At 41.4% G+C, this 24,917-nt stretch overlaps 1 protein-coding gene and 1 long non-coding RNA gene across 4 annotated transcripts in view; one reads left to right on the top strand and one right to left on the bottom strand.

Moving 5' to 3' along the window:
• Positions 1 to 15,143, bottom strand: part of kcnn2 (potassium calcium-activated channel subfamily N member 2) — a 30,564-nt gene extending 15,421 nt beyond the window's left edge. Inside the window, exons 1-4 of one of the 2 annotated variants that reach the window (XM_024380619.2) lie at positions 14,196 to 15,140; positions 12,783 to 12,878; positions 551 to 969; positions 27 to 168 (exon numbers count right to left, since the gene is read on the bottom strand). In XM_024380619.2, the coding sequence (XP_024236387.2) occupies positions 27 to 168; positions 551 to 969; positions 12,783 to 12,878; positions 14,196 to 14,957 (1,419 nt within the window). In that variant the 5' untranslated portion in view covers positions 14,958 to 15,140. Of the gene's footprint in view, positions 1 to 26; positions 169 to 550; positions 970 to 12,782; positions 12,879 to 14,195 lie in introns of both variants that reach the window. The other variant, XM_024380620.2, reaches the window with a different exon arrangement.
• Positions 15,144 to 16,812: 1,669 nt separating this feature from the next.
• On the top strand, positions 16,813 to 23,044 carry LOC112219401. 2 transcript variants are annotated; one of them, XR_002948752.2, is made up of 7 exons: positions 16,813 to 17,105; positions 17,773 to 17,904; positions 18,334 to 18,431; positions 18,627 to 19,344; positions 19,588 to 20,029; positions 20,178 to 20,374; positions 21,126 to 23,044. It is a non-coding gene; the product is annotated as an uncharacterized LOC112219401 (long non-coding RNA). The 2 variants fall into 2 exon arrangements; XR_002948751.2 differs by having other exon boundaries at positions 18,334 to 19,344.
• Positions 23,045 to 24,917: the final 1,873 nt, after the last annotated feature.

Raw genomic sequence — 24,917 nt, forward strand, 5'->3', positions numbered from 1 at the left:
TTTTTTTGTAAGAGTGTAGGGCTCACCATAATACCAGTGAGGAGACAGACTCCTTTTCCACAGTAAGTGTTGGGGACCATGTCCCCATATCCAATGGTTAGAAAAGTAATTGAGATCAACCACATGGCTCCTAGGAAGTTGCTGGTTATGTCCATGTTGTCATGGTATCTGGAATAGAAGGTATAGAGTCAGCCTGGAGTCAGCTTGCCAAATACTTACACGTCTTATACATCATACGTACAGTACATCCATGCCTCATTCATGTGCAATATAAATAAAGTGTAAACAGATTCTCCTACCGCCTAACAAGACGTAAACTATGGGCCATAATTGTCTATCCCTTTACATTCCCAAGTAGAAGATCTGCATACAAAAATGGTGGTATGGCTGGGAATGTGAGGAGGGAGCACTATATCTGGATGTAAGCCTCCAGTAGGATGCACAACGAGTTAACGCCTGTTCCCCCTGACCAAACCATGGTGTCTTATTTATGTTTCATGCAGTGCTTTGTGCAGCATAGCGTGACAGCGATAGGGCAGCAGGTCCAGACCTCTCGCAGGCCCTCACGGTCCACGCAGCGATGATCCACAACGAGATGGTAAAGACCAGCAACACGGTGCCAGGGCAGATGGTCATCAGGGTCTTCATGACGAAGCGTGTGTTGAAGTTGATTTTGTTGAGCGCCCCGATACTGCGGGACGAGGCGTCTGTGAAGAGCTTGCTGTGGAGCAGCATGACGCGGGCGATGAGATACAGCCGCAAGAACATGGGGATGGACAGGATGATGTCCACGTCTGCGTCCGTCTTGGACGGGGTGTAGGAGAAGGCCAGGCGCGCTGTCCAGGTGAAGGTGTAGTTCCCTGGGATGGGGTGGATGGCGCACACCAGGATCTCCAGGCAGATGAAGAAGATGCGCTCGTAGGTCATGGCTATCCTCCAGTCATCTGCTGCATTGTCTACCATGAATAACTGAATAACAACATGGATGGAGAGGGAGAGGGAAGCAGATGGAGGTTACTGAACTAGCTCTGGTTAAATGCAGCCTTGCATTTGAATCCTTATGGCATCCTTCTAAATTGATTTAACAAAAATATTAACCATTACGAGCACACTCAATCAATGGAAATGAATGAACTCAGGTTTCTGACTGATCGCCGTTCAGTGATTCCAATTATTAACTGTTAGCGTTCGCTACACTCTTCACACTGTTCTGTCACGGAAGTCTATGGGACCTCCTGCATGTGGCTAACATTTCCGACTTCAAAGCATTAAACTGATGAGAACATCTGCCACCTCCCACATTAGCATAGGTCTCTTATCGCCTGGCCACAGAGCAGAAGGTAGGCCACTCCACTGTGGGCTTTGATGTGGACTGATTTCACTACCTTTAATGACTCTCCTCTATCCTTTCCTCCTCTATCCACACTCAGCTGTGCTGTACACCTCCTCTCCATCTTTCCTCATTGGCCTCCACTCCTTTCCACTTTTTCTCCTCATAAACACCTTTCATCTCTCTCACTCCAGTCTAAAGCTATCCACCAGTCCCGCAGTTTATTGCTCAATGCTTCCATCCACCCTGAACTGATGCCCTCATTGGCCTCGTCCCCCACCGACAGACCAAATACACCCCTCAGTGTAATTCAATCAAAGTGATCTATCTGACTGTGTTTATGATCTACAGATAAACTACTACCCTCTGTCTCTAGAGATGGCTTCCTCCCTTGCACCCGGTATACTCCTCTGCAGATGGATTGCAGACTAAATGAAATCGAGCAACGTTAGCTTCCTCTCTACAGTTGTCAAATCATTCCCCTCTCTGACACGCAATACCGATAGTCCACCTCAGCCGCTCCCTCCTGCACTCAATCACCTCAAGGTCTATGGGTTGCATATGGGCTGTCACAACTGGTGGGAGATACTTCACAAAATGTTGCCGTCATCAAATTTCAGAGCAATATTCACCGTGACCTCAGCCATTCAATATAAAGGGAAATTTAACACATTTTAACTGAAGCCATCCTATGATGCTTAAATTATTGGCGCTGCATCTAGAGATATCTGTCCCTCCAGTGTGTGGGGAACATGATTATGCAAATTTGTTTTTGGTCTTTCGTCTGACTTTTTCAAACAACAGTTCTGTTTGAGTTTTTGTAATTGGTCCTGTAAAGTATGTGCTTCCCATGGCTCCTACTGTCTTACCCCACTGTCTAAACCTCTGAATAAGAATGAAAGAAAATTAAATATTCAAGATCAATTAATCTCAAACAAAATGGAGAAGTCTGAAATCTATCACATATCAACCAAATATGTTAGCAGATCAGTCAAAACACCAGAACGTTTAATAATTCAGATTTCTCTATGAGCACAAAAACTTGGGAGATAAATAAGTCACACATTATGACTTGACATCCTGCCAACTAACACCCATTTAGTACAACTCTAGGATCCTCATTAGAGAAAAAAATGCTGTCCCATTCCTCAAAGCGTAATGGCATCAATGACCTAGATCATATATTTAGCGATAATACATGACTAAATCTTGAATCATTGAAATAGATACAGTGGGGCAAAAAAGTATTTAGACAGCCACCAATTGTGCAAGTTCTCCCACTTAAAAGGATGAGAGGGGCCTGTAATTTTCATCATAGGTACACTTCAACTATGACAGACAAAATGAGAAAAAAAAATCCAGAAAATCACATTGTAGGATTTTTAATGAATTTATTTGCAAATTATGGTGGAAAATAAGTATTTGGTCACCTACAAACAAGCAAGATTTCTGGCTCTCACAGACCTGTAACTTCTACTTTAAGAGGCTCCTTTCTCCTCCACTCGTTACCTGTATTAATGGCACCTGTTTGAACTTGTTATCAGTATAAAAGACACCTGTCCACAACCTCAAACAGTCACACTCCAAACTCCACTATGGCCAAGACCAAAGAGCTGTCAAAAGACACCAGAAACAAAATTGTAGACCTGCACCAGGCTGGGAAGACTGAATCTGCAATAGGTAAGCAGCTTGGTTTGAAGAAATCAACTGTGGGAGCAATTATTAGGAAATGGAAGACATACAAGACCACTGATAATCTCCCTCGATCTGGGGCTCCGCGCAAGATCTCACCCCGTGGGGTCAAAATGATCACAATAATGGTGAGCAAAAATCACAGAACCACACAGGGGGACCTAGTGAATGACCTGCAGAGAGTTGGGACCAAAGTAACAAAGCCTACCATCAGTAACACACTACGCCACCAGGGACTCAAATCCTGCAGTGCCAGACGTGTCCCCCTGCTTAAGACAGTACATGTCCAGACCCGTCTGAAGTTTGCTAGTGAGCATTTGGATGATCCAGAAGAAGATTTGGTGAATGTCATATGGTCAGATGAAACCAAAATATAACTTTTTGGTAAAAACTCAACTCGTCATGTTTGGAGGACAAAGAATGCTGAGTTGCATCCAAAGAACACCATACCTACTGTGAAGCATGGGGGTGGAAACATCATGCTTTTCTGCAAAGGGACCAGGACGACTGATCCATGTAAAGGAAAGAATGAATGGGGCCATGTATCGTGAGATTTTGAGTGAAAACCTCCTTCCATCAGCAAGGGCATTGAAGATGAAACGTGGCTGGGTCTTTCAGCATGACAATGATCCCAAACATACCACCCGGGCAACGAAGGAGTGGCTTCGTAAGAAGCATTTCAAGGTCCTGGAGTGGCCTAGCCAGTCTCCAGATCTCAACCCCATAGAAAATCTTTGGAGGGAGTTGAAAGTCCGTGTTGCCCAGCAACAGCCCCAAAACATCACTGCTCTAGAGGAGATCTGCATGGAGGAATGGGCCAAAATACCAGCAACGGTGTGTGAAAACCTTGTGAAGACTTACAGAAAACGTTTGAACTCTGTCATTGCCAACAAAGGGTATATAACAAGTATTGAGATAACTTTTGTTATTGACCAAATACTTATTTTCCACCATAATTTGCAAATAAATTCATTAAAAATCCTACAATGTGATTTTCTGGATTTTTTTCTCTCTCATTTTGTCTGTCATAGTTGAAGTGTACCTATGATGAAAATTACAGGCCTCTCTCATCTTTTTATGTGGGAGAACTTGCACAATTGGTGGTTGACTAAATACTTTACTAAATACTTTTTTGCCCCACTGTATATATTTCCCACTACCAAAGAAAGCTTTAATTTCACATCTTTAGCTCTACGACACCCTGAAAATAACAAATGTACACCTGGAAATTGCGCTATAGTGCCACCAATGTCTTGTGATCCAAACAGATATGCATCACGAGACATTACCCTTAAGTCAATACATTGCATTCAAAAGTTGCTGATAAAGCTGCATTGGGTGAAATGGTGAAAAACTCAGACAAGCAGGCAGGCAGATAAACTCACAGACAGACATGTCTCTGTCTCTCTTTCCTATCTTTCTTTCTCCCTCCTCTCTTCCCACTCCCTTATTCACCCCTCTTTCCCCCTCCCTCATGCGCCCCCTTCTCTTTCTCTCCCTTCTTCTTTCCCTCTCTCCCCCTCCTCTCATCTCTCTTTATATTCCTCTCCCTCTCTCCCACCTCCACCTCTAGATGTGCGTCAAGGGCATTGACGCATCAGTCAATACATTCCATTCAAGTTAAAAGAAAGTTGGTGATAAAGCCACAATGGGTAAGTTTGTGAAAGACTCACAGACAGACAAACACATACACTCACAGACTTTTTTTTGCCTTGAATGCAATGTATTGATTTATGCGTCACCTCTCGTGATGCATATCTTTCTGCAAAAGTATACCAAACTGACGGTTATCAGTTGATACCAGGCTAGCAATGCACATACTACAGCCTTCCAATCCCACAGGCACACTGACACTACATCCTGGCAAATGTCACACTCCCATTAAAGCTAGCCTGCAAGCCAAACGCTTCCCATCGAAAGCTACAGGAAATTCCAACCGTAAGCATCATTGCAGCATAGAGCATCATAAAGAAAGCAACACAGAGACCGAGTAGTACAGATTTCAAGACGAACGACCCACATTCTAGCTCAAACTACATTGCAGCTACGTATACAAAACCCTCCCACGCAACATCTCTACCCAATTCATTCATCAAAACACCACATTGGAAGATTCCCCCACAAATATAATTCTAAAGCACACAACTATGTGCATGATGCCTATATTGAATACATACTGTAACAATATCTAGCTCCTTGAGAGCTCTGACATCTGTCAGACTCCTAGGCTGAGAGATGCTGTAACACTAACCAGGCTCTCTGTTGGTATAGCCTTGATTGGTAAGTCTTTTCCAAGGGAGTGTAACTTAGACATGGAAACACAAGCTGTTACTCCACTATGTGACAGACGCTGTCTTACTCACAGACCTAAGCCATCAAAACAGTCCAAACAGAATATTGTCTGCACACAGCACGAAAGCTCTCATTTGTATTTGAGACAATAACTCAATGTAACAAAAGAAAGCGTTTTGCTTTAAAACAGTGTAATTCCAACATTTAAAACCAGGTCATATAAGAAAAGCCTATTGGTCTGTAAAAGCAATTATGGTAATTCATGACCTGAAATACAACACTCAAGAGCTCTTTACCTCTGAGCATCAAAAATATTCCATGCTAGTGGCAGAAGCACTAGTTATGAGGGAGAGGGGGAGTAATTTACAGTTACAGTACATCTGCAGTGGAAAACCTGGGATTATGTATGTGGCTTAAGAAGGGACAGCAGTCAAGTCTCTTTCTACAGTATATCATATGAACGTATAACTTGTCCAGTTCATATCCTCCTAGAATAAAAAGACGGAAGGGGTTCATGGCTTACTAAGCTTAAAAGGTCCTCAATGCTACGACAATAGTCCATCCCATGATCCATAGCCTAATAAAGAGTATGTCCAAGAGGGAGCAGAGAGGGACGCATAGAAAATGGCCTGTTGACCCGTGCTCACGCACCAACGCAAACACACACAGAAGATGATCTTTATAACAGAGAGAAAGAGCAGTGTCGCTACGCATGGTGTCCTACAAGCAGAGCCCCTGTAATGCACAATGATAAGACACAAAGATCCAGAGTGACCGATTCCAACCAAGGACAATCTCTTCAAATATAGCCTCCTGTCACGGTCCAGTGGCTGCTCTCAGATGGTTGGCTTGTCGTCTGATGGATACAAATACTGTTTAATCATTAAGGGACTATTCCCCTGCTCATCACGGGAACACTGCACCCACGCCAGCCGGTGTGAGCCTAAGCCACAGTGCTAACATCTTTGCCCAGACCACACCATTAAGGATGTCCTGAGGTCATCCCATTCCTTAGTCTCTCTGTCGGCCTTCTTTCTTACAGTATGCATAGAAGCTCACCCTGTGTTGGTTGCAGCCTGGGTTGGTTACTGTTTTCAGTATGCTCAATATAACTAATGGAGTCCAGCTCAATATTTAATCTGTCTGTGTAATGTGGAGATGGGAACATATATCTTGTCACTGAGCGAAAGAAATCGCTCAATCTCATTAGTGAATTAGGTTGAGAGGTTCAGCCCAATTAGAAATTCATGCAATGGTTTATTTATGATATCAAAATGAGGCACTAAGAGGCTACTTTGCTGAGTAAATCTCAAGCTGTAGGTTACATTTTATTTTGCATCTGAAATAAAAGTAATTACTGAATGCGTAGCATTCAACTGAAATAAAAAATCTATCTGAAAAGATAATATCATAAGTCAATCTCCATTTGATTGGAGTGCTCTAGCTGGAGACGTTTCTCATATCAATTATATAACATCTATGTTCCTGATCATGTAATTGATTATGGGGTAGCAAACATGATCAATTAATAAACATTTGGATTCTCATCCTGTTCAGAGGCAGAGTATATGTGCCCTTGAAAGCCTGTTTGTTCAGTGAAAACATTGAGATCACCAGCAAGCAATGGTTATCTGACGTCTGTGTCTGGCGTCTCAGGCAGAGGACAGATTTCCCTGTGAGAAACACACAGCCTCTCCTGCAGTTACACCACGGCGTCTTTAATACACACAGAGAGGCATGCACACACACAGCACAAACACACACCATCCAGGACAAACTAAGCTAGACAAGGCTGGGTATATTGACTTCAATACAAGACCTAGGAGGCTTGTGGTTCTCACCCCCTTCCATAGACTTACACAGTAATTATGACAACTTCCGGAGGACATCCTCCAAACTATCAGAGCTCTTGCAGCATGAATTGACAAGTTTTCCACCCAATCAAAGGATCAGAGAATGAATCTAGTACTGAAAACATAAGCTACATCTAGCTAGCACTGCAGTGCATAAAATGTGATGAGTAGTTGACTCAAAGAGAGAGAAAGACAATAGTTGAACAGTTTTGAACAAATGAATTTCTTCAGAAATGAAGGAGAAGCAAGAGAGCGCGAGAGAGTGAGAGAGAGCGCGCGAGAGAGAGCGAGCTATATTTCGTGGTAATATTTATTTTCACTTTCACTTACTTTCCTAGCGAATACAGCTTGCTAGTTTAGCGTACTCAAACACCCGGCTCAAACAGAGAGGGATGCTATGTTAGCTAGCTGGCTATGGCTATCCAACAATGAAACTCTTCCAAGTCAAGGTAAGCTTTTGGTTTTATTAAATTATTGCCACCGGGGCCCGCCGGTGTAACTGCTTGCAGACTCTACACTGTACTGCATGATTGTAGCAGGTTTACTAACGTCCTAGTTCTAATGTTAGTAGCTATGTTGACTATGATGTTAGCAAATATGGTGACAACGATGTAGGTTGTGTGTAGCGGTTAGTGGTTATGATATGAAGTCCACAAGTGAAGGGAAAAAGTGAGAGGAGGAGAGCTCGTAAGTGCAATAAGGAATTATACAACGATAAAAGGGATCATACTGTTTGTATGTGACTGCTATGAAAGTGAACTGTGTTTACGTATGATCAGGGGTGTATTCATTCTGCAAATTTTGTTTAAAAAACTATCTTCAACAGAAGCAAACGGAACAAAGCTGGAATAAACATACCTGAATTTGTCCAATAGAAACTCCTGTTTGCAACTGTTGGACTAATGATAGATGCTAGTTAGCTAGATGCAGGCAAGAGTGTGCAAGGTATTGAATGTGTCAATGTCTGTCAATGAAATTGATCACTCAAATTTCTCTCGACCATTGCATCTACACTACAGTTCAAAAGTTTGGGGTCACTTAGAAATGTCCTTGTTTTTAAAAGAAAAGCACTTTTTTTGTCCATTATAATAACATGAAAATGATCAGAAATACAGTGCAGACATAGTTAATGTTGTAAATGACTATTGTAGCTGGAAATGTCTGATTTTTAATGGAATATCTACATAGGTGTACAGAGGCCCATTATCAGCAACCATCACTCCTGTGTTCCAATGGCATGTTGTGTTAGCTAATCCAAGTTCATAATTTTAAAAGGCTAATTGATCATTAGTAAACCCTTTTGCAATTAAGTTAGCACAGCTGAAAACTGTTGTGCTCATTAAAGAAGCAATAAAACTGGCCTTCTTTAGACTAGTTGAGTATCTGGAGCATCAGCATTGGTGGGTTCGATTACAAGCTCAAAATGGCCAGAAACAAAGCACTTTCTTCTGAAACTCGTCGGTCTATTCTTGTTCTGAGAAATTAAGGCTATTCCATGCGTGAAATTGCCAAGTAACTGAAGATCTCGTACAATGCTGTGTACTACTCCCTTCACAGAACAGTGCAAACTGGCTCTAACCAGAATAGAAAGAAGAGTGGGAGGACCCGGTGCACAATTGAGCAAAAGGACAAGTACATTAGTATCTAGTTTGAGAAACAGATGCCTCACAAGTCCTTCTCAACTGGCAGCTTCATTAAATAGTACACACAAAACACCAGTCTCAATGTCAACAGTGAAGAGGCGGCTCCAGGATGCTGGCCTTCTAGGCAGAGTTGCAAAGAAAAAGCCATATCTCAGACTGGCCAATAAAAATAAAATATTAAGACGGACAAAAGAACACAGACATTGGATAGTAGTAGTGTACATTGTAAACTTGGATTCATAGGCTAGGTTGTAGCAACCTCATGATGTGTATAGGAAAACTTTGAGTATCATGAATTAGCCTAAACCTATTGATGTTACATTGAGCTGGGTAAATAGAATTTGAATGACAGTCATCCAATATGCTGTAATAGAAATAAGGCCATGCTCATAAGAACAAAAATCATCCTCCCTCATCTTAAATGGCACCGACTGCCACCGGATCAGACAGCAGAGCAAACAAACGACGCAATTATTATAGATCGCTAGCTGTCACCAAAAGATGTATGTCATTGGTATCATCCCTTCAACATGAAATAGCATGCCCTACAACATTTGTTAGCTGATTGCTGGCGTTTACATACAGAATATTAGTCTATATAAAAACATTATATGGCTTCTAATTGGAGAGGAGTCTTGAGGGTCTCTGAACTTTGAGACATCACACAAGGAAGATGGAGAGAAATGCTAATAATGCACCATGTCACCGATCACTGCCATCTTAAAGGGATACTTCAGGATTTTGGCAATGAAGCCCTTTATCTGCTTCCCCAGAGTCAGATGAACTCAACGCAATGACTGGAAGTCTATTGTAACTGCTAGCACGCTAGTAGATACCATAGACTTCCATTCATTGCGCTACGCTATTTAGCATTGGTTCGCAAAACTACCTCTAATTTCCTTCATAGCATACTGGATGCAGAGACATAAAAATAGTATCCATTAGTGCATCTGACTCTGGGGAAGTAGATAAAGGGCTTCATTGCCAAAATCCTGAAGAATCCCTTTAATCTAGAAGACATGTCCCTGAAGCCTCCCCATGTCCAAGAGCTGTCCTCAGACTGACCTAAGGATATTTCCAGCACCATGAGGACAGAAACTAAAATCAAGAGGTGTGTCCCTATACTGTCTAAGCAGCCAAAAAAGTGTAGAAGTCAAATCTTCCCTGTTTGTACAGTTTGGATAAGTAAATCACTTCAAAGGAGCTTGAGCAGCGTGTGGGCACCTCTCTTCAGTCTGAACTATGCTTCTATATTTGACAGGCATCTGTGAGTACAGATGGATGGGCATGAATAATCTATCTCAATGAGGATGGAAAACAGCCAATATTGAGAGGACAGGATAGGGTGCACGCTCTGTGGTAGAGATAGGGTTGGAAAATTCTGAGAACTTTCAATAAATTCCTTAGTTTTCCAGAAATCCTGGTTAGAGGATTCCCTAGGTAGAGATATATACCAATACTACAACTACTGATACAGCTGCCATTAGCAATAAAAGTGCCATTGAGTGGGGTCACAATCAACTGACTAAGGAGAGTATTGAGTAATATTATAGCTGCAAACAGCAATAACAGCAGATATGGAGTTTAAGTGAGTGTCACTAATCAAGGTGAGAATTGCTATATTGAGTCATATACCAGTCTGAATAAGACTGTGTAAGATATGAAAATCGAATAATTGAATGTAAGCCATAAAATGTATCAATCTGATATTTCTAATAACGACCCCTCAGCGTATTTGTGCTTTTTCTATCGTCGTAATAGTCATTCAAAATACTCCATTCCCTTTGATGTTGTCAGCAAATTGGTTGACTCAAGGAAGTCTAGTTTATGACATGTACAGTATGTTTATTAAATAACAGAAACACTAAGGGCTGAAACCAAAGAGCTGAAACCTGAAAGTGAGAAACCTGGAAAGGATACCCTCTTGGAAGCTTACACTACATTATATTATGTACACAGCAAAAGAGAACCTTTGCTGAGGAAATGTAAATGGTTTTGTTATGTATCAAAATATGGTATTGATCAGTACGCGTTTCTAACATCTCTTGCAAAGAAAACTTTACAGTAGGCCATTTGAAAACTTTACCGTAGGCCATTTGAAAACTTTACCGTAGGCCATTTGAAAACTTCACAGTAGGCAATTTTAAAACTTTACAGTAGGCCATTTTCTAAGTTTACAGTAAGCCATTTGAAAAGGAGACACATTTTACTGTTGAGCTGTTTCAATGATTGATATCCCTCTGGGGCTTGTAAGCCCTAAATTTAACAAAGAGGCTAATGAATACAGGCCATTGTAATTCAACAATACAGAAGGTAATGAACTAGTGGCCTATTCACACACTGTATCCCTCAAGCTAAACCATATGAATTCTCCTCCAAAATTGAACCCCAAAATAGTCATGAGGAAAGTATGATTATTTCATGGACTTGACACAAGTAATATTCATTTGAATATTTTTGCAAGGATTTTCCTTGCACATAATCTTTATCGCTACATGAGGTTTATCTACTTTGTTTTACAATGGTGTTTGAAAATCATGTAAATAGCCTTCATGTTTTCTCGCTGTTTTTTTTAGAAAGGAGACGACATAAAAAAGGGTTTTTATGCAGTCTCAGCATGGTAAAAAAAAATGTTTGGCATAGGCAAACGTATTTCTTCTCTGGTCAATTTGACTCTGGTGGAGCAACGTAATAGGTTCCTGACAATACCGTAATATATGTCCACCTCTCGACAAGCCACACAATTGAGGGAGCACCATTCATTATTTTAATTAAGTGGTTCTACAACCGAGAGAGACATAAGTGCTGAATTGCAGGAAGAAAAAACGTTAAGTAATGCAACAATGCTCTGACGCAAGGTCATAAAATTGAGTTTGTCCAAGTGCTCGAACCATTCAAGGAAGCTGACAATCCAGACCAGTTAACCCCTGAAGGTTTGGAAGATGCAGGAGCCAATCTTGAGATGAGATGCAAGTGCCAGCCACTATCATAGTAAAATATTGATTTGGCTGCTGCTCCTATTCTACCCACTGATTCTCAAACAAATTAGAATAAGTATTCTCCAATTAATAAGATGATCTTTCTCATTGGGTGTTTTAATATGTTAAAACACATGTTCATATGTATTAATACCTTTCTTGTTAGGGTGTTTTAATAAGTTAGCAATTATTGTTGAAATCACAAATACCTAAAAGACTACAAATGAAATAGAAATTATAACAGACTGAAGTAGACATTGGAATAACAACTTCTTAAAGCTAGACTCTCCAGATTAGATAAGCATAAACCATCAGAGTGAGCAAGGAATGACATCCCATTAGAGCAACATAGGAATTCATTTTTTGAAGCTTTTTGTTTACAAAGTCTCCAATGATAAGAAAAACCTGGAGCAATAGGTAGAGAGATATACCATTGTTTGTGGAGCAAACAATGGAGAAATATTATTTTGGTTATGATAAAGGAACTCATCTCATGAAGATATTTATAAGTCCGTTTAAGTTTTCAATGCCACATAATTAGATTATGTCACCCGCTAAGGAGGAAATGTACTTAATTTGGAAATCCATTTCATTTCAGAGTAATTGCACTCAGTGAAGTCAGTTAAATCGACTTATCGCATCAATGTTGGAGCTAGAAACATAAGCATTTAGCTGAACATACGATAATATCTACAAAATATGTGTACATGACCAATAAAATTTGATTTGGTTTGGATGTCTTGGATACAATTATTCTGCAAACTCACACTCATACTGATAAGAAATGTTTTAGTCATTTAGCAGATGCCCTTATCCAGAGCAAGGAATGACAGTAGTGAGTGCATAGATGTTTATACTTTTTCTCACTGTGCACTTTGACAGCATGGTACACTTGGATAGCAAATGTGTAATAACACTATTATGACACTATTATAACCACAGCTAACCGCTCAAGGGATGTGAATGACAATGACATGAAGAATAACCATGTTACCTGAATCTCCCTTGCGTGGTATATGATAATCAGACCAAGCAGAATGATTGTAGAAAGGCTTATCAGGCATTTTAGAGCTAATGAATACAATGACTCCTGTAAAGAGAGAAATAACAATAGTAATACAACAACACATGCATTCATGCAACAAACAGTATCTTACAAAATAGAAATATGCTATTATATATTGAATCATTAACATTTCAGGAAACTCCTGTAAGGTAGGCCTATATATTGGATTTGCACATCGCTAGTTCAATATAGTACAAGGCTACAGTATATTAGTAAAGCCTAGCAAAGCACATCATACTGTAACACTTTCTTTATTTTGAAAGATCTATATCTTGAAAACTTGAATGCTGACATGCAAAACATTTTGGGACTGTATCAACAGTGGACTAATGAAAAAAATACCAAAAGATAGTTTTTGAGTGGAGTTTTCTTTTAAGGCCAACAGAGGACATCCCTTTAATGCTTGAGAGATCATGTGTCACTGTCAATGGAGTTTGTAAACCCACTTGGCTCAAAAAGTAACCTGGTCTCGAAGCATTTTGTATTATTCGGTATGTAAACCCGGGACACTCCATTTAGTATGATATGTTACGTTTCATATGGTATGTATTAATTTGTGGATGTCCATCACTCATTTCATATGATATGTTAAGAATTACAATTTGTATTATATGTTACGAATTTGAAAAACGTACCTTATGTTACACATTTTCCAAATGTACAATATGTTACACATTTGCAATATGACAATATTTCGAACTTGTAAATGTACAATATATTACAAATTTGAAAAACGTATGATATGTTATGAATTCTAGTTAGGTGGCTTGGTGGCTAACGTTAGCTAGTTGACTAACGTTAGCTAGGCTATGGTTGAGTGTTAAGTTTAGGAGTTAGCTAATAGGGTTAAGGTTAGTGTTAGCTAACAAGCTAAGTAGTTGCAAAGTAGCTAAAAGCAATAAGTAGTTGAAAAGTTGCTAATTAGCTAAAGTTGTCCATGATGTGATTCAAACTCGCAACCTTTCGGTTGCTAGGGGTTCGCTTTCTAGAGGTCTGCTTTATATGCCCACCCATTCACCCTGACCGATCACCCTATGTATCCGTCTGTCTTATGTAAACACACCAAACGTAACATATCATACCAATTTTTGTGTCTAGTCTATGAGACCAGGCTGCAAGAGAGAGACCAGCCATGCAAGTTATGGCTGATCAGATGGTTTATGGGTTAAGTCTTCACAGTCTAAATATTTTATGTGTAAAGAAAACAAGTCAACTATGCTACTACTGGTTTAAATCCCTAAAAAATGTAACTTGCGGTTTTTCCTGGTAAACTCGACATGCCAGTCAATGAATCCTTCTGACCAAGATGGACCTTCAGCCTACCGGGTTTGAGTTACGCACCTTTCCATAGGCTCCCCATGAGAGTTCAGTCTCTATAACCATAACTACGATCCCAAACATCCCAAAGATCAAAGCATAGTCGCTGAGACGCTTCCTTTTCTCAAACAAGGCCCTTCTATGTCCAAGCTTTTGCCCAATGTTCTGGTTCTTCTTTTTACCAGATTTACTGCCACTGTTGTTACATCCACCCCCTCCGTCTCCCGATGCATAAGGCATTAGGGTGGTGGAATTGTTCTCCGGTTTAGAGGCTAGGGTGTCCGACGCATCTGCGGTAGAGATTGGTTGTAAAGGCTGGGATTCGGAATCAAACTCATGTAGGTTTCTGCGGGACGAGCTCAAGTTGCTCAGCGGTCGCATTACGCCACCGTTGTATCTGCAGCTACTCATGGCTATTTCGTTATACGAGTTACTGTCTCTGTGGCTGCTGCTCGGGCTGCCCCGCTGCCGATTGTGGCACTGCTGATGGTAATGATGTCTGGATGAACTACCATGACTGGAGGGCGTGAACTCACAGACGCTAAACTGAGAACCTTGCCTCGAATACGTTACGGATGGCGTCCTTAAAGTTCCTTGAGTGTTCGGCGACGTCCCGCGAAAAACTAGGCTTTTTCTTGCATCACATGTACAGTTATTGCAGGTGCAGCATTGGTTGCGCTCCTTAGTGAGCCGTTCCTCTGGTCCGCAGTAGTGCTGGTACTTACAGTGATGCTGGAACTGCTGCTCTTGAAGGAAATCGTTCTGCAACTGCAAAGGGGTTTCCATGTCAGTGCTGCTGTTTAAAGCAACATTCGGGTACCACCATACACCCGCCGAAGGGCGTTGTGGTATGTCCTGGAGGACAGCTACGGAGCAATATTAGACCCATTTCGGCTCCTGTAGAATGTAAGTGATGGCTCCAATTGGATAGACAGGACCAAAACAACCGTCTTGACGTCATTGAAAAGGTTGCAACATTTTTTCGAATATTCATTCAAGGAAAGTAAGCATGTCAGTAGAGAAAAACAATGTCTTACAAGTGAGACTGTTCAAGTATGAACACCGAGATAAGGGGGGAAAAAATCATTGAGGGCATATTACATATGCTCATAACCTAGGCGTGGGAGCCTACATGGGAGCTCTCAATGATGTCCACTCTGATGTTCACTGTAAAATACCAGTGGGATAGCCTACCGTTTACACAAAATCAAAAGTGCAAAATCGACTCATATTGTGTGATTTTGACTTATCCATTTATAAGAGCATACATAATGTCTATGTCAATAAAATGTGGATTACATTGAAAATGCACTCTTATATCCATTGTCATTAAATACCAACTAACGTAAATGTAAAGCAATACAAATACATAGCCTAAAAGATAGCATATCTTGTTCAGGAGTTTTCCCATCATCCAATATTCTTCTGATCAAAAAATCTGCTATGCCTTTTATCAGCATGCACTACTTTAGGCTGGTATCGAATGTAAGAGATAATAATAATCATGAAAACATGTTTTGTCCATTTGATGTAGTTTAGGCTACTGATATAGATAGGCCACCACATCATTTTGGCGGTGGTAGGTTTGAATGGGCCCACTGGCTACCGTGAAATTCCCTTACATCGATGACTTTTTGCAAATCCAATCAGTTTTTCCACTTGATTCAAGTCATCACATATATTCGTTTTTTTTAAATGACGTGGAACCAATGTTGATTCAACCATTTTTTGCCCAGTGGATTGTTTCATCAACCAAACCTCTCAATTGATCAAGTGTAGGTTACTAGGGCTAATATTGTAGCCTACTCTTAAACATTGAAAGTAATAGGTTGACTAGTTGCTTAGTCCAGATGATTTACAATTACAGCAGCAGTTATTCTTCCTTGGATCGTTCAAAACCACTCATTGTTATTTTATCAATCGATAGTAGCCAATGCGTAGCTGATGTGCTGATTGAGCCACTCAAGATGTTGGAGATTTCATGCACATGGTCTGTGCCTGTTAATCTTGGTTACATTCACAGACCATGTGACTTGCATTCCAGCCAGACTGGGGGCAGCCGTCTCAATCCTCAGATTGATGTGTTCGCTGGTAGCGGTGTTATTAATGGGGTGGAGGAGTTATGTCACCTGGAGGAAATATAGGCAACTGCTCGAAATTGAGCATCTGGGGAGCCATAAAGCAAAGCCTGAACCCAATCATCCACACGTATCGGGTACTGCTGCAACCACACATTATTATAGAATGTGAATGTGTATTTTTGAAACATCCAACATCATTGTTCTCTCAAACTGTATCTTGTATTTTCTGAATCCCGAATGATCTGAATCCTGGCAGCCTGTTTAGGCTATGTGGTTAAAATATACTATTATAGGGATAATTTTACAGTACTTGGTTAATAAAACTCCAAACCCCTTTGAATTATGTCAGAGAAGGCATCTCCAGTTTAGAAAAAGCACCTATGCACCAGTGACTCCAAATCGTTGAAATTATTGGAGCTGTCCAAGGTGCTCAATAAAATGTAATTAATGTGTCACCTACTGAGTGTTATCCCTTTAAATTGTGATTTTTTTTTTGCACGAGATCGCAATGCGCACTTGTCTCTGATTGGCTGGTCTGTCTGACCACGTGCTGTTTTTGTAATTCAGCGGAAACAAGGTTGTAGCTAGCTATCTGCAATTAATGGAACTAAGCGTTCTACATATGTGTATGTAATCAGTAAAGAGGACGCCTGATGGCAAGGGTGTAGCTAGCTATTTTACTAGTCAGAGGCAGACTAATTCACGTGCACGTACAGTAGTTAGTGTCGACATTAGCAGGGTACTCTCTATCTCAATATACGGAATGCAAGCTAGGTAGCTAACGTTAGTTAATCAGCATCAATCTAAAACAATAATGTTTGAAATCCTGTCTGGTGAAAGATCCATTAGCTAGGTAGGTTGTGATTCTTACTGACAACGAACGGTCATGTTTGCTGGATTGTTTGTTTTAAAGATATTGTTTAGCTCGAACAACACGTTTGTGTATTTGCCCTAGCACTACACAGCTGATTCAAATAATCAAAGCTTGATGATGAGTTGTTTTTAAAAAAAAAAAAACTTTTATTTTACTAGGCAAGTCAGTTAAGAACAAACTCTTATTTTCAATAACGGCCTAGGAACATTGGGTTAACTGCCTGTTCAGGGGCAGAACGATAGATTTTGTACCTTGTCAGCTCGGGGATTTGAACTTGCAACCTTTCGGTTACTAGTCCAATGCTCTAACCACTAGGCTACCCAGCTGCCTCTTATTTAAGTCAGTTGTGTAGTACTAGGAGGCTCCAGGACCGTATTTGGGAAACCCTGACATAGACGTAACACTTATCGAAGAAAGTAATATTTTTGGGTTGGGGTTGGCAAGGGTGGTCCCTGTAGTGCCTGATACCAGACCCAGTATTGACACTTACTGGGATGTAAACCAAGACACGTTTGAAAAAATGTAACCCTTACATAAACCCTGACCACACCAAATATATAGCAAAATAAGGCATCGCCCAAAACAGTAAACATGCTCTCACAGTAGGCACTTGTGAGTCTTTTTCTTTGACATTTTTCACTTGCAGAGACTGTTGTCTTGGAGACCTCAGAGCCCAAATGTCCCCCAGGGCCTGGCTCAATGAGAGGCATGGACAGTTTGGTACTAGACTCTGAATCAGATGAGGAGATATCTGGGTCATCCATGATGTTGTTGGGAGGTAAGTTAGTCACCAAACTCATCTAAATACTGTAAATCAGACCTCATCACTCTAGGTTTACACAGGGCTGAGGAAATCAGTCCTCTTATCTGCAGCATACCTTCAACACAAGGCATGTACAAGCGATTAGGGGGATCTTATGCCAAACACATTACACACATACTGTACACACACTATTCAAGATTTTGAGGAAAATGTTACCAAAGCTCATGTTTTCTTTGATCAATACTATGGAATGGGATGGGGTCTGCTGTGTCATGTTCTGTGACATGGAATTCAATGAGTTAGTGAAACGTAAACATGAAAGATAAGTTTAACTGAGATAAGTGCAATTCATCTCTGGGGTTTCTATTCCCAGCAACACAAACTAGAGACAGTGTGGTGATGTTCATGGTGTGTTAATATGCCCCCCTTAATGTCCTGTTTTAGACCCAGCCCGTAAGAGGAGACTAGAGGTGTGTAACAGCTCCCAGGAGAGTGGGGCATCCAACTCCAGCAAGAAACCAGCCCTCCAGGAAGATTTAGGGGTGAGTCCACTAGGGCCAGGACAATACCAGTATCGCAATACTCGTTGGTATCGAGGTAAGGAAACAAAACACAAAGCGGATTTAACTTCTTTAGGAAAACAGCCCTAATGCTGGAAACACACATCATGTTGTAATCCAGTGGCACATTTGTGCGTTGGAAAAAATATTACAATACTGGTCTCGTCCCGGTCCTAGAGTCCACCTGACTGCAGTCCAATACCTCCTTCAGCCTCCATGCCACCCCCAAACCAGGGTGGGGGTGCATACTCAGTTTACACCTGATGTGTGAGTCATCTGTGTTGAGCTAGAGATTTACTGAAGTAATTTGGCTAAAGTGCCGCGCTCAAGTGCACAAGAGCCCTGTGCCCCACCTGGAGTTTTGACCTTGAGGTTAGTGGTTTATTTCCCTGACCAAGATGATATACTGCCATCTTGCTTGTTCATTTGTTATTTGTCATCTCCAGTACAGAGGGGTAGGCTTGCGTGGGGAGGAGCTCACACTCTAATTGGCCTGTCTGCCTTCGGAATTCACGCGCCAGTGTGTTTTTGTCCAACCAAACAGATGTTTCTGAGGACGAGGGTCCAGAGCCCAGCTGGAAGAGCTGCAGACTAAGTTCCCCATTCTACAGACTAAGGCTGTAGAATCCCTCTCTACAGTGCCTGTGTTCTCTGTCACTGCAGTTCCACAACACATTCATGAATATCCTAAATGTTGGCAAATGTGAACCAAAATTGTTTGAAATGTGGGAGCTGCATATGAATAATTATTTTGACAAAAAATGTGTGCTTTTGGTTTACAACGGTGTCTATTTGTCTTATCTTGCATGCACACAAGAGCTTAGAGAACCACTTCTGGAGCATGGTAGACATTTTGAGGAAATCCTATAAGCACTGTGCAAGTTTTCAGAGGAGGGTGAGAGTTTTGTGTTTCATGGTGCATGTGTATGTGTCTGTTATGTGTGCCTGTTTATACAAAACAAAAACATGTACATTATTTTAGGTAACTAGTTAAATCCTTTGCTGTCTTTTAGCCCTATAGTTTCATGTGTTAAAAGAATAGCATCAATTTGATTTATTTGAGAAAAAAGTATTTGAGGCAATAGGTAGCCCAAATTCCCTCCCAGGTCCTGTAGACTGATTATTTTTCCTTCCTTAGAGAGGTCCAGTCAAGAGGACACCCAGGCATCATCATCAGCTAGTTTTCCCCCCTAAACCTCAGCATGCCAGGCAGCCCAAGCAGCCAAACTCCCTGGTCATCCCCAATCACTACCTCACAAGCCTACCAATGGGAGCATAATTAAGACCTTCAATAGGCTGCCCGAAGGAGCAGACAAAAGGAGGAAGGTGATTCCAGATCCAGGCACCAGCTCTGAGGACGAGGCCAGTGATGACTTTGATGTGTCTGCTGAGGGCATGGAGATGGAACTTGGATGCCTCAGGCTCAGATCAGGAGGTTGGAACAGGGTCTAATGTGAAGGGCCAGATCCTCTGGTTTTTCCAGGAGGCATCGCCGGTTGAGCTGTCTCATCTCTGGCTGCTCTGTGAAGAAGGCCCAGAAGATTGTCGAGCTTCGCCTATTTAACGAGTGGGAGAATCTGGTGAGTGGCACAAAAAACCTGTATGAACCCACACACAGTTTTCTTTTCATCGTGATTCATTACTGAATTCCCTATGTTACTATGACCTCTCCAAGTTACAGTTGAAGCCTTACTAGCTAATTGGTCTAAAGTGTGTGTGTACCCTCAGGTGGCTGTTCTCGACGGAGGGAACGGCCTCTCCACTGACCTGGTGCAGGGCTGTTGTGTGGTCCTGAGGGAACAGGACTTGGCGCGCAGCCTCTTGACCAAGTGTGAGAACATCACCAACAAGATGATGCAAGACGTGACTCAAGCGGTGGAGAGGAACAAGGGCTTTCAGAAACAGCCTGAGATCCTCAACAGCAAGTGGGTTTAGCTGCTGGTTTTATACTCATCTCATTGACATACACATTCAGATATTTATGTAGAATGATTTTCATAGACAAACACAATCTAATACATGTAAATAATTGATAATGGCACCGACAGAGAGGGCTGCCTTGCTTTTAGTTCTTGGTAAACTATGGAGTATTTTGTTTTTTTTAATGTATTATTCCTTACATTGTTAGTCCAGAACATTTCTGTGTTATTACATACAGCCGGAAATAACTATTCTTAATTCCATTCCTTTACTTAGATTTGTGTGTATTGGGTATATGTTGTGAAATTGTTAGATATTACTCCACTGTTCGAGCTAGAAACACAAGCATTTCACTACACCCGCAATAACATCTGCTAAACACGTGTATGTGACCAATAAAATTTGATTTGATTTGATGTACATAGGCAGTTTTGAACGCACACACACACATCCTTCTGTTACTTTGACCTCTCCTGGTTCCAGTTGAAGCCTTATCAGCTAATTGGTCAAAATTGTCTGACTCTGCTATACCAGAACAACCTGAGTGGAATCCTTGCTGATGAAATGGCGAGTTGTTATTCCTGACCAGTCTCCAACAGTTTATTTCAGCTCCTCTGAGACTCGGCACACATGGCATGACAACAGATGAAATCCTGTGGTAATGTGATTGGGAAGCGGGGCTCTCTTTTTGTTGTGCTAATCCAGTCTCTGTAAATCAGTGTTTGTAATGAACCACCTCCTGTCTTCTGTTGGCAGGGTTTGGGGGAAGACCATTCAGGCCATCTCGTTCCTGTTTCCTTTTAAAGCAAGGAACAACCATTGTAAAGAATCCAAGTTACCATGGAAACAGAGTCAACTGCACAAATGCCCGGCTGTCCCGTCTTCAATCAGCTGTTAGTTTGGTCTTGCTTCTCTGGTGTACTATGGTGAGTGACTCATCTGTTCATTCTGAGTGGTGGGACACATCATACTGTCGCCATCATGGTTAAGGCTTAACATTGATTTGATTATACAGATTTCAACCTGTTGGTTTAAGTCACCAGAAGCGAAAGGATTCCCAAATATAGATTCAGTTTAGATTGTCCTATTTATATTGTGTGTGTGTATATGGTCTGTGGAGGATGGCAGGTTCTTTCGATATGATATTCTCAACAAATGGGTCGACTACAACATAATAATTTCCCGTAAGTCCAAAATCGAAGAATGACGGTTATGTAAGAATGACTATACACAGAAGTACACTCGAGTCTATTAAACTACAGGTTCACATCCTACTGTGTTAGCTAACTGCTGGGTGTCTTCTGAGCGAGACACTTAGCCTAAGTGCCTCTGGAAATATCCAGGGGAATTAGTGGAGATCTTGTAAAACCATCAGCCGTGTAAGTCACCCCAGCCAGGTTTCTGCTAACACTCCAATAATGATAATATATTCAGTGTTTGACTGAACCTGAAAAGGTCTTTGTAAGCTGAACCTGTGACTCATTCATTATTCATGGTAGTCAAGTGGTTGCCATGCCTCACAGACTACTTGTGGGAACCTTGTGTGGCTCCTTGAGCTGCCGTGTGTCTGCTGCCAGCTACGCTCGGACTATCGCCAAATGACCGCAGCCTGTCCCGAAAGCTCAGAACGCCGAGCATGAGCTGAAGAACATGAGCTTCGCTGCTCTAGTGCCACCTCTTGGCCATCAACATCAGTACATTGCTAGAGGCACCGGGAGAGGGAGGGCTTTCATTGGTCATCTTGGTTGAAACAGCAGAGAGGAAGAGGTGAAGTGATAGGTTTTACTCTGCCCAAAATCTGTCCACGAAAATAAACCCACAAAGTGAGGAATTTTTGTATGGGGGTCAATGAGAGAGTGTCGAAATTGGTCAACAAAACATTGAATTGCTCATTTGCTCCATGAGGCTTATTTGATTGAATAGAAGTTTCATAATGGTTAGGTTGTTACGAATGCACTGATGAGAGAGAGATATAATATGTTTTGGCATTGAGGGCTTCCACTATCTTAAAATAGTCAACTGGGTGGGGATTCCTATGAGTTGGGAGCAATCAGCCAATGAAGAAGAAGGAAATGTACTATTTTAAAATGGAGATAGCCTCAACTTCTAAAATCTTAACAACTTGGACGTGCTCACATTTCCTGATTTCCTTGTCCCAAATGTTTCATTCCGTCCATCCTCAACCCCAGGACGTGGGTGCTCACAATACACAATGATTCCCCAGTTGATCCTGCCATGCTTTTCTCGGTTGTCATAGGGGGGGAAATGCTGACGTAAGTTAAGATTTTAGAAGTTGTCTAGTGTATGACCAACATTCTGGGCCATGAGTGACAAGAAGCAGCAGCTCTACAACACCTTGATGCAGAAGCTGTAGGGATCCACCAATGGAGAGAGTATGTTAGGGAGAGGAATAAAGAGAGAAAGGTATCTTGGTCATTTGAAAAGCGATAATATACTTAAGGGAATCCTAAAAAGCCAAACAAGTTTAATTTTAAGATGCACAGGTTAACTGATTTAAGACCATGGCATGTGTCCATGTGTCTTCAGAGAGAGAACTGACCAATGGGATGATACTCATCTTCTGCACATTTATCACTCCAGTGTTTAATTGCTATATTGTAATTATTTTGCCACTATGGCCTATTCATTGCCTTACCTCCCTTATCCTACCTCATTTGCACACACTGTATATAGACTTTTTCTATTGAATTATTGACTGTATGTTTGTTTATTCCATGTGTAACTCTGTGTTGTTTGTGTCGCACTGCTTTGCTTTATCTTGGCCAGGTTGCAGTTGTAAATGAGAACTTGTTCTCAACTGGCCTACCTGGTTAAATAAAGGTGAAATGAATAAAAACAGTTGAAAAAGATGGTCAATCATCCACTGCTGCACCGGTAGCATTATACCACCACTAAACTGACTGCTATGAGTGACTCATGCTCAAGGTCAAGCCTGAACACTTACCTGTTTTAAGAGAATTACAGTTATTGAATGAGTTAGTAACTGCTATTGGCAGTTCTACCTCCACTACCACTAATATGAAAGTTACTGCTGTTTCGTCTACTGCTACCACTACAGCAACTGCTGTTGATGGGGCTTCTGGAAGCTAAGGGTATTACAGTGTGTTTTGGTCAGTCTGTAATTGCTTTGACTCTTGACCCGACCCACCGTGACGCAGACCCAGTGCTGACCAAGGAGGATATGGACGTCATGACAGACTTTGAGCTGCACCAGCTCTGTCTGCAGTACCCGTCCGTACAAGACTATCAGCTGAACACAGACATGCTCCTGGACTCAGGGAAACTCAGCCTGATCACACAGCTTCTGACCTCTCTCAAAAACAAGGTGTGAAAGTGGAGTGGAAGTTGAACAAATGGAGACAGCTTCTTTATTATGCGCTAGTATGCCTCACCTGTAATGAACCAGCTATAGCCTTCTCCATCGCCCTCCCTGGGGGTTTCTTCTCCCCCCCATAAAACCAGTCACTCTTTTATTCCCCGTTCCTCTACCTTTGTCAGACACTCCATCTCTTCCCTGCTCTCAATCACAATCACTCTTTCCTTGGCTTTTCCTCTTCTAACATGCAGTCAACCACATTTCTCTCTGATCCCTCCAGTCCAGTAGTCATTAATCACAGTGACTGTGTTCCTCTGTCAGGGGGATAGAGTGGTGCTTTTCAGCCAGTTCACCATGATGCTGGACATTCTAGGAATTGTTCCCGAAGCACGTGAAGCATCGCTACATTCGATTGGATGGGTCAACACCCATGTCTGACAGGTAGGAATTGTCTGATGAATCCGGGCGTTGTACTCTGTCCCTAGTTTTTCAAATTTGCTAACATGCATTGGTCAAAACTGAAGTCACATTGTCAAAACTCTTCACACAGTCATTGAAACAGAAGTGTATGTGGACCAATCTGTGAATCATTTTTCATTTGCTTTCGCACAAAATGCATTCAATGACCACATTCTCAGAAATCCATGAACTCTTTTCTCATTCATACTCCACCACCTGCAGAACTATATATTTGTAGCACATGTTTTCAAATGCTGTTTCCAAAACTGTTTAAAACACATTCAAAACAGAATGATGGCAAAGGTCGTGCATTTCTGCAGTAACCAGATTGAAACATATAGAAAATCTCAGCAGAATATTTAATCATTCTAAACACAGCTGATGGCAATTTCAGCTGAAAGCCTACTCATGTATCCTGTTTTTAGTCTCGTTACCAAACAGACAAAAGAAGATGGCTTCGGAATGATTTAGTTCGGAAACATGAATCAAGGAAGACAGGTTGGTGGGGAAAGAAGAGTGGCAGGGAGAGAGAGAATGCATGGAGAACAAAGGAGAGGAAGACCAAGAGCGGTGGTCTCTGGCGAGATAAGAGCCACAATTATTGACCATGTTGTAAACCAGCCTCTCTTCTCTGAGAGAGGCTGGTTTAAAGTGCAACCAAATCTGCAGCATTTAACAGTTTTATCAATAGTATGAATTTTCCGTAAAAACAACAGGTGAGATGTGCAATCCTTCAATGATAATTGAACTAC

Source organism: Oncorhynchus tshawytscha, linkage group LG20 (assembly GCF_018296145.1).
Source record: "Oncorhynchus tshawytscha isolate Ot180627B linkage group LG20, Otsh_v2.0, whole genome shotgun sequence".
NCBI lineage: Eukaryota > Metazoa > Chordata > Actinopteri > Salmoniformes > Salmonidae > Oncorhynchus > Oncorhynchus tshawytscha.